General features: G+C 52.5%; 1 protein-coding gene across 1 annotated transcript; it reads right to left on the reverse strand.

The window, feature by feature from the left end:
• Window positions 1-1,227: 1,227 nt before the first annotated feature.
• Window positions 1,228-8,883, reverse strand: LOC132647953 (uncharacterized). The gene is made up of 5 exons (XM_060367845.1): window positions 8,775-8,883; window positions 7,739-7,835; window positions 5,896-6,022; window positions 1,586-1,912; window positions 1,228-1,355 (listed from the first exon to the last, which is right to left on the reverse strand). Exons 1-5 carry the CDS (start codon window positions 8,881-8,883, stop codon window positions 1,350-1,352), a joined length of 666 nt encoding a protein of 221 aa, XP_060223828.1. The 3' UTR covers window positions 1,228-1,349.
• Window positions 8,884-10,049: the final 1,166 nt, after the last annotated feature.

Genomic DNA, 10,049 nt, shown 5'->3' on the forward strand with positions numbered 1-10,049 from the left:
GAACAGCTGGCTGACATCTGATGGCTCACTGTGACCTGTAGGAGCCACTGAAGCAAGAAGCGCCTCTCTGAGCACAGTCTACCCTCAGCTCTTGGCGGCTAACATATTCTTAGGTCTCTAGATTTGTGGCGATCTGTGATATAGTAACAACACCACAGAAATGAACCAACACCAATTTCAAGGTTTGTTTTTTAAGAAAACCCCACACTAAAGAGACAACATCCCACTCGCAATCTGGATCTTTCTCCATATGTTTGCTTTGGATAATTTCGTGTATGTTTTGCATATATCACAGAGGTTGAAGAGAGCTTCCATAGAGAAAGCTTCTATTGTTTTCCCTAGTCCTTCTAGCCTTGCTGTTACATGGACATGAGAAAGGGCAGGGTGTACAGCCAGTGTGTACATGTGCCTGTACACAAGGCTTTGCCCACCAGAATGGCTGAGGTACAGCCCCATCAGCGTCAGGTGCTGAAAATCAGATGTGACCCAGAGTTCAGAGTTCAGAGGGAGGGTCGGTGTGTGGGGCTGATACACGCCAAAGCCTAAACTCTCTTGTTCTGCCACAAAGTGAGCTCATGCCCCGGGCCAGAGAGACGGCTCGGTGGATAAACTCACCTGCTGACAAGCCTGAGAACCTGACTTCACTTCCCAAGCTCCTATGGGGGAAGAAGATGTTAAGAAGTAAGATCTGATGGTTTGTTTTCGAAGCTGCCTCGAGCCACCTTCCTCCAGCTTCAAACAGAATCCACTAGAGCCTGCTAAATGCCTGCCAGCCTAGCTATCCTACCTGCCCAAACTGGAAGTTCAGAATGAAAAATTATTCAAGGCCGAGCTTGCCTGAAAGGTCATGTGTCCAATAAGCTTTGAAATAAACAGGTCATAAAACATATGGGGCTGTAAAGAGAGACATAAGGCAGGGAGAAAAGGGAGACTCGGGTGACAGGGAAGATTGTGCCCTCCCAGTTACTTAAATGCTGGGGAAATAGTTGGACATGGGTAGGCTTCATAAACTGCTCTGACTTGCAAGATCTAAAAAAGGAAAAGAGAAAACAAAAAAACTGCTTCGCTTTCACTACGCTGGGTCTCCAGTGTTCTTATGAAGTGGGGGACCTTTTTTCTCGCATGCTAAATGAATATTACTGGAAAGAAGAGCAAATTCAAACAGGAAGGAGAGGAGTCTTAGTTAGGGTCGCTATTACTGTGAGGAGACATCACGATCCCAGAAACTCCTATACAGAAAAGCATTTAATAGGGCCTGGCTTACAGTTCAGAGGTTTAGTCCATTATCATCAGGGCAGGAAACATGGCGGCATGCAGGAAGACGTGGTGCTGAGAGGTAGCTGAGAGTTCTACATCTGGATTGGCAGTCAGCAGGAAGAGAAAATGACATTGGGCCTGGTTTGAGCATCTGAGATCGCAAAGCCCACCCCCAGTGACACAATTCTTCCAACAAGGCCACGTCTCCTAATGTTGCTATTCTCTATGGGCCTATGGGGGCCATTTTCATTCAAATTCCCATAGAGGGGAAAGGTGGGGTGCCTGCTAGAGCCCCCACTGTGTTCCAGCCTCCTGAGTGCCCTCTTACCTGGACCTCTGTTCTGTACGTATTGCTTAGTACAGAGTTCTGTGAAGCCACACAGAGGCCATCAGCTGGGTATGAGGTTTGCTCAAGCTCCTGGAGGTGGCTGCCAGCCATGGAGTATCTGCAAACGTCAGTGACTCGATGGCTACAGAGGACCCAGCATGTCTGGAACATCACTGCCTGGAGCTCTATGGAGGCTTGCAGGCCAGGGAGGCCTGAGACCACTGTGGCAGGTATCCAGAAGAGTTTGCTTCCCCAGCAGGACCCCGGAGCAGCTGTGATGGAGCCATCCTGCACGTCTCTGAGACCCAGAGGCCAACTTCCTACATTCTGCCAAGGGAAGGAAGCAGTGTTCAGGCAGCGACTCAGCCTCCCTGGCAAAGGGCGGCTGGCTCTCAGGATCCCGGGCTGGCCCACCCAGGCAATGGCTGGCGGCCAGTGTGTTCTGTCTTTGAAACTGCCACACCCTAGGAGAGTTTTCTCTGCGACTGTTTGTCCCAGAGCCCTGGGGGCCTTTCGGGGACGGTTGGGCTGGGACGCAGCAGCACTAGGCGATGGTGAGCAGGCAGGTCCCTCCCTCATCCCGGCTGTCAGTGATTTCATACCCCTCACAGCAGAGGCTGCTTTGTGGGGCCAGAGCTGTGTTCCTCAGAAGATGAAAAGTCTGGGGTGGTTGTGATACTAAAATACAACCTAATGGGGTGCTGCCGTCAGCTGGTGAGTTCCCGGGGCCTGGGGAGGGTCAGGAGAGAGACCCCAGCACATAAAGCTCCTAAGGTCATGAAGATCATTGAGGCTTCATCCTCAAAGCTCACCACTATGGTTGGCTCTGAGCAGGTCTCATGTTTATGGCTCCAGAAAGAGCCATAGTGACCTTTCTAGGACCAAAAATTGGTACTCAGAATGCTCAAAGCTCCTTAGAATGTCCTTTTTCTCCTCCGTTCTGGAATCGTCTGCTGGTCTCTCTGCCAAGGAAGGGTGACACTCACGTGTGCCAGGGCCAGTGTTCTGGGGGGTCACTGCAGGTCAGCACTCAAACTGTCACTGGAGGGATGCCGACCGATCTTCCCACCCTGGTCCCAAACTGCTGCTCATGGCTCTGGTGAGAGCAGTTAATACAAGCCAGGACTCAGGAAAACAGCAGCCAATCGTCAAGGCTTAGAGGACCCTCACAGGAACCCCAGGCTTCTTCGCTGGCTCTGGCAGAAAGCTGTGCGAATGACCACATCTCCTGAGAAGCCCCTAAAGCTCAGGAAGCCACAGTCAGCAAGCAGCCTTCCCTAAGCTGGAGTCATCAGACTGCAGAATCTAGGAAGGTAGGATCTCAGGAGCAGAGGTGGGTCAGCAGGCCTGAGGAAAAGAAAATGCAGCCAGGAGTCTGTACACGGGGCTTGCAGCTGGGTGCCCGGCTCACCTGTGTTTTGATTTCACACGAAATGGCTCAGCCATTGGCAGGTGATCTCAGACTTCAGCCTCCCAAATGCTGTGCCCCACAAGAAGGACTGGCCTCTGTCCCACACCTCCCAGGGTCTTCTCTTCTGGACCCACTCATGTGCGGGATTTGATCAGTTGCATGGGTGTTTGAACATATAAGATGGCCCGAGTTTTGTCTCAGTTAGGGTTTCTACTGCTGCAACGAAACGCCACAATCAAAAAGCAGGTTGGAGAGGGAGGCATATTTGGGTGTATTTGGCTCACACTTCCATATTGCTGTTCATCATTGAGGGAGGTCAGGCAGGAACTCAAGCTGGGCAGGAACCGAGAGGCAGAAGCTGACGCAGAGGCCACAGAGTGCTGCTGACCGGCCTGCTTCCCCACGGCTTTCTCAGCCTGCTTTCCTAGAAAACCCAGGACCACCAGCCCAGGGGTGGAACCACCCACAACGAGCTGAGCCCTCCCCCATCAATCACTAACAGCTAGATCTTATGGAGGCAGCTTCTCAGTTGAGGTTTCCCCCTTTCAAATAACTCTAGTTTGTGTGCCGAGTTGATATAAGACCAGACAGCACAAGTATTATGTCCATTTCCTCTGTTTCTGCTTAAACTTAGGAGAGTCTTACTTCCGGGAAGTGAGTTAGTGTTGAGCCAGATGGGAGAAGGCCAGGGGCAGTGTGGTGGCCTCACACAGGGAGGGCAGCTGGACCTAGATGGGTCCCCAGCCCCAGCAGAGAGCCAGCCTTTTGGGATCTATGTCTACAGCCTGACCATGAGCACTGCTTCGTGCTGGGAATCTCACTTAAAGTTCCATGCTAAAGCTGAGCTGAAGCCCAAGCCGTGTGGCACCCAACCTGGTCCTTCAGTCCATTCTTGGGATGGAGAATGAAGGAGCAGGAGTGATGACTGCTGGGAATGGCCCTACCCTGTGGGGCATGTGAACCATGTGGCTGGGGGAACCAGCCTGAAGCTAGAGTGAGGTAGAGACATGTCCAGACCCCCAAAATCTCTGTCTTGAGATTTTGACATGTTTGAACATGTTTAAAATTCTGAGACCGGCAGGAGTAAGGATTGCCCCCTCTCTGTTCGGTGCCTGCAGGCCCTGGTGCACTCATTCTTGGTAGTCATGTGGCCTGGGATTTCTCTCCATGCAAATGAAGCATTCCCAGCACCTCCACCCCAGCCAATGATCTTCGCTCCTACCCACTTCCCCAGGTTTAGATAGCCCGCATTCCCCCAGTAAAGAGAGCTGTGTCACTGGGCGAGCTGTGTCGCTCAGAGGGCTGGATCACGGGAAGAACAGATGTGGAATGTGACAACCTGCCTTGTCAGGTCGGCCTTGCTTCAAAAGAACAGACTTGTGGAGGGTGAGCTCTGGAGAGACCAGGAAGTCAAGGAAATGAAATGTGGCCAGCTCAGAGCCGCTCTTGGAACCTTCCCCAGGACACACCAGCTTGCCCTTTCTCTGCCATGAGTCCCTCCCTGCCTCCCAGGGATTCTACTTCCAGCCCTGGCCTCCTCAGCTGACCTCCTTCCTCCTGCTGGGTCTGAGTGTGGCCTTCCTGTCCTCTGTGGCTTGTTTGTGTCTGGACAGTGTGCCCACGAGCACAGCCCTTCAGTACCCACTGTGGGAAGAGGGTCAGCCCTTGACAAGCACTTGAGTCTTGCTCAAGCCAGGAGACCCTGGGCAGCGGGGTGGGGCATCTTCCTCGGAAGTGGAAGGTACTGGTGGTCTGACCAGCAGCAGTCCAGAGAGAGAGAGGCTACTCTTTCCGCTTGCGTCTTGGCCCCAGTGGCCCCTTGGCATGCGGCTGTGGCGTGTAGGGAAAGTGGGTGGAGATGTAACCCCTGAGAGCTGGGGTGGGCTGTCCCCCAGCCTCACTTGGGCTGTCCTGCCCCGGGAGCCTGTGAGAATTTCTGACTCCATTCTGATTTGCTTGTCCTGATGCACAGCCCCATTTTGCTCCTCTGCACTCTGCATCCTCAACCCTTGTCTCAGTCTTAGGAGAGGGAGGTTGAGTCCTGTGATGTCAACTTTTGTACTGAAATCTAACCCCTTTTACAGTGACGGAGAATAGTAAGACAATTAAGATAATTTCTGTTCGTCCAGCTTAGCCCTCCTCTGCTCGCCTTTGCTAGACCTGCTGCTGTTACTTGATGCTCTTTCCCTGAAATGCAGCCCAGCACAGCTGTGCCCCTTCCCAAATCAGGAAAGGTGGTCCGTGTGGCTCACCTGTGTTTCCACAGCCAAACGTGGGTTCCAGGGAGACGCTGGAGACCTGTTTCCCTCCTAGTCTCGTCTGGAGGAGTGAGCCGTCAGTGCATCCCGGGGGTCCCCGCCACGCTTTGGTCTCCATGTTGGCTTCACTGGATCCTGGGATCCCCGTGTCTACCTTCTTCTATTTGGTCGCGAGCAGTGGTTCTCAGCCTTCCCAATGCTCTGCCCTTACCACAGTTCCTCATGTTGTGGTAACCCCCCCCATAAAATCATTTTTGTTGGTACTTCATAACTGTAATTTTGCTACTGTTGTGAATCATAGCATAAATATGGGTATCTGACCCGTGAGAGGGTCAATTGACCCCCAAAGAGGTCATGACCTCAGATTAAGAACCACCAGCTTAATGTGCAAGCACCACTGAGTTTTTTCTAGTGAGCACTGTATTCTGTCCAGGGTTTCTGACTGGCTGTGTCAGTCATGTCTGAACTCTGAATTTCTGTCCTTCTCTGGCCACCCAGTTGCTCCTTTTAGGGCTTGTCTCTTCCAGATGCTGACAACCTCACTCTGAGCCAGTTGTAGATGACTCTTGTTCTGCTCCTCCATCTTTACCCATCATCCCCTGTTCCCATCCAGAGCCCCGGCCACACACACAGGTTCCTACCCAGCGTTCAGGGACTCCTCTCCACAGGGCTGTAATCTTGTTCAGAGTGTGAGGTGGATCGCAGTCATCCCTGAGCTGGTGGCGCTCCTGCCAGACAGGCTGCAAGCTGCTTCCTCCACCTCTGGGCCTGCACCATGGAAGTGAGGCTGAGCTTCAGGAAGCACTTCTCTGGACTTTCATTCCACTTCCCTTTGGGGACCCATGCTGAGCACCTTGGGTCTGCACCCAACCTTGGGAAACTCTCAGCTTAGTCTCCTGTATCTTGTTCTGAGGCCCTCGCCTTGTTTGGGGAGTGTGGCTAGGGCTCTAAAACTATGAGTCTACAGATTAAATGAGTCTTTTTTTCCCTGTACGTTTCAGTAGAGATGAGGTCTCACAGTGGACATGTTCAAGCCAGAAGGCCCTCATCTTTGTGTTCTTAAGCCAACTGAGACTCAGCGCTGAGCACTGCCTGCCCAGCTGGCAGCAAACACACCCACATGGGCAGCAAAGGCCTGGACTGTTCGAGAGGGCTCTACTCACCGGCATTCCCTGATAGCGCCCCTGTGGCAACTTCTCATCTGCTGGGCTCAGTGCTAAAAACCCCTCGCCAGAGGCAAGAACCCGGTTCAGATCACACTGTGGTCAGATGTCAGGTGGGCAGGACACCCAGCCCTCCCCTCCCCCACTCTCCCTGGGCTTACTGTTTATGATACAAGGTTAGAGTTTTACAAAAGACAGAAAGGGCCTTTGGTTTCAAGCTGCTCTGGCTTTGTGCCTGGAAACAAACAAACAAAAAACTCCCCGAGGCCAGAAAATTACAAAGAGCCTGGTGAGCTGCTTGAAACTGGACAAGGGAGAAAAGCACAGAAAAACAAAAGGTTTAACTTCCAGGCTCTCCCGTTTGACATCAGCAGAGAGGGGCACGGGCCAGTGAGCCACCCTCAGAGGACACATCTTCCCTGAGGATCTGACAGTCACGCAGGTAGCAGGTCCAGAGTCCAGGAGGGTGGAGACATTTAGTGCCAGCCATAGAGTGCCTAGGTCCATCCACAGCCCTGTGTGGAGCATGGCCACTCTTTGTTACTGAAATCCTCACTGATGTTTAACTGTGTTTAGTGGGCTGGGGAATGATATGTTTATATGTTTACAACATGTAACTCAGGACAGGAGTGGTTCCCGTGACTGTCTCTTAAAAGAGGCAAGCTTTAATTACTGAACCTCGTGGGGACACCACGGGCTACAAGGGTCTTGGCTCAGCAGAATGCTGCCCTCTGTCCCGTGAGAGGATGTGTGTGGTGACGGGATCCTTGCCGTGTACCGTCCCCGCTGGCTCACCAGCCCTCCTGAGCAGGGGGCTCTAGTTTCACAGCCAGCTGTGTCTGCTTGTGACCGTGACATAAGCAGGGTTATGGGTTCGATAATGTCATCCCTGAAAGCCATGGGTGAGCCTAGTGGGTGAAAGGGCCCTAGCAGAGCAAACATTAAGTTGGGCATTCTGGTTTAGGGAGGGCTCTGAATCCCATGACACTGTCTGTAGGAGAAAAAGGGGAAAAGGCCATTTGGAGATTCAGGCAGGCACTGGTATGTCTTCATTACAAACCATGCAATGCCAGGGCCAGCAGCCACTCAAAAATAAAGAGAGGCCTGGCATGGACCCACTCTCAGCCTCAGAAAGAACCAACCCAGCCACCATGATCTGGGACATTTTGCATCTACACCTGGAGGAATAAGTTGCAGCTGTTAAGCGACCACACTCTTGGCTTCTTACAGCAGCCTCGGGACACTGAGGCAGGAGCTGAGACTGAGATGTGATAAAACACCATGACCAAAAGCAACCTGGGGAGGAAAGGGTCTACTTTACCTTACAGCTCGCAGTCCATCCTTAAGGAGAGTCCCGGGAGGAACGTGGAGGCAGGAACGTGGAGGCAGGAACGTGGAGGCAGGAGCTGTAGCAGAGTCTGTGGAGGGGTGCCGTTTACTGTCTTGCTCCCCATAGTTATTCAGACTGCTTCCTTACGTCATCCCAGACCACTTGCCCAGGGGTTTCATTGCCCCCAGTGGGCGGGTCCTGCCACAGGGACTGAGAGAATATTCCACAGACTCATCCAGCACCCAGTCTGATGAATGCGGTTCCTGAGTTGGCACGCCCTTTTCCCTAGTAAGAGGGTAGCTTTGGGGTGTGAGAGTCCGTCCAGGGGAAGAAGGGGGTCACCCACGGGGCCAGAGAAGCACACCACACCTGGTGAATTTACCCCAACATAAAGGTCGTCCTCGGAGGTTTCCTTCCGGGATAAGTTTCCCACCTGGAAAGACCATCACCTCTCTCTCTCTCTCACTTCCAGTCCTAGCTGACCTTATCAGTTCACACCTCCATCCTCAGAGCTCAGAGCACTGTAAGTAAGACCCAGGAGTCTACACTTCTATACTATACTACAGAGCCATTTGTGTTATCTGGAGATGGGGACACAGGAACAAAGCCAGGTGCTTCCTGGGAAGGACATGACCAGACTAATACCTACTAATCCAGGACCCCAACCCAGGGACCAATCGCCACCAAGATCCAAATCCTCATGAGCTCTGAGACCCTCTGCCACTCTGGCCTGATGGAGGTTCAAGCCTACAATTACATTGTCATCTCAGTCCCTGCATCTCCACTTTTGATCAGTTACACACACACACACACACACACACACACACACACACACACACCCTGCCATGAACCATATCCATCTGCCCTTAGAGTTGCTTCCAGCCCATTGGATAAAGCTGGCTGGGACTGCATTATATTTTATTGTATGAACATGTACAAATACACATGTAAGTGCTTTCTAAGTCTTTAAGATCTGGCCCTTTGAGCTTCCAAAGCTTGGAGTGGAGGGCAGGGGCTCTGGTCTCACCCTGTGCAAAGCGCTGATATTCCTGTGGCTCCTGAAAACTGGGCTCTTCCCCTCCACCCCTGTTTTGTGTCTTTGGCCCATGCATCCCAGGGCACCTCTGCCCCTTCATGGTCAACCCTCCCTGCCCACCAGGTCCTTGACCTGTGGCAAGATTTGGCTTCTCTCCAAACCAACCTAAGTTTCCAAAACTCACTTTGACCTTTCCCCGGGAATTCCTGCTTTATTTACAGAATGCTTACTGAGCACAGGCTCTATGTCAGCCACGGGCTGGGGGCGCAGATGTAGAGGCCTCTGCCCTCCTGGGTCCCGTAGGCTTCGGGTGGGTGTGTAACAGATGCTCCGCAAACAAATATGCAGACACACATGTCATTTCCGTGTTGCTGACTAAGGAGGTGAACTCTCTGAGACAGAAAAGATGTGTTGGTTTAGACTAAAATGGGCTGAGGGAGGACCCTGAGGCTGTGAAATGGAATATAAGACCTACAGGCCTAAGGAGGTCATTGGGTGCGTTTGGGGCAGTGTTGGATTATGCCCTAATCTCTGTTTTACTTTTCTTCTCATTTCCCTCCTTTTTTCCTTTTCTTTTGAGCCATGCTCTGTAGCACAAACTGACCTTGAGTCTATAATCCCTCAGACTCAGTGCTCTGACTGCTGGGATTACAGGCATGCCCTGCCATGCCTGGTGATTCTTTGTCAGTGCTCTGACTGCTGGGATTACAGGCATGCCCTGCCATGCCTGGTGATTCTTTGTCAGTGCTCTGACTGCTGGATTACAGGCATGCCCTGCCATGCCTGGTGATTCTTTGGGCAATGGGGTTGGCCAGTACTCCTAGGAACCAGCTCCACCGTGGCTAGTGCTTGGCAACGATTAGCAGAGTGTCTGAAGAAACCAGAAGGGTGACCAGTGGCCGGCCTGGACAGTTGCAGGGCACAGTGCGATTTCCTTGGCAGTGGGGGAGAGGAAGCCCAGAGCTGAGCACAACCTGCTGCTTAATTATCTGTTACCTGGCCCGGGAGCCTCCACTCTGGTTCTGACACACTGTAGAGCTTCGGGCTGGTGAAGAAGGTAAAACCAAGCCGTTAGAGTCACCAAACACACAGCTTCTCACTGGCTCCTAACACTCTGGGCCAGTTTTCCCATCAAGACCGCAGCTCGGGCCCTGGGAAGAGACCCGAAGCACAGGGCTTGGGCTCATCTGTTATGCGCCGTTCTCCTTTGTGCTGTCCCCAGGTCTCCGCTCTGCTGGGCTGTTCCATCAAGACCATGTCTCCGCT

This window comes from Meriones unguiculatus, chromosome 15, assembly GCF_030254825.1.
Source record: "Meriones unguiculatus strain TT.TT164.6M chromosome 15, Bangor_MerUng_6.1, whole genome shotgun sequence".
Lineage (NCBI taxonomy): Eukaryota > Metazoa > Chordata > Mammalia > Rodentia > Muridae > Meriones > Meriones unguiculatus.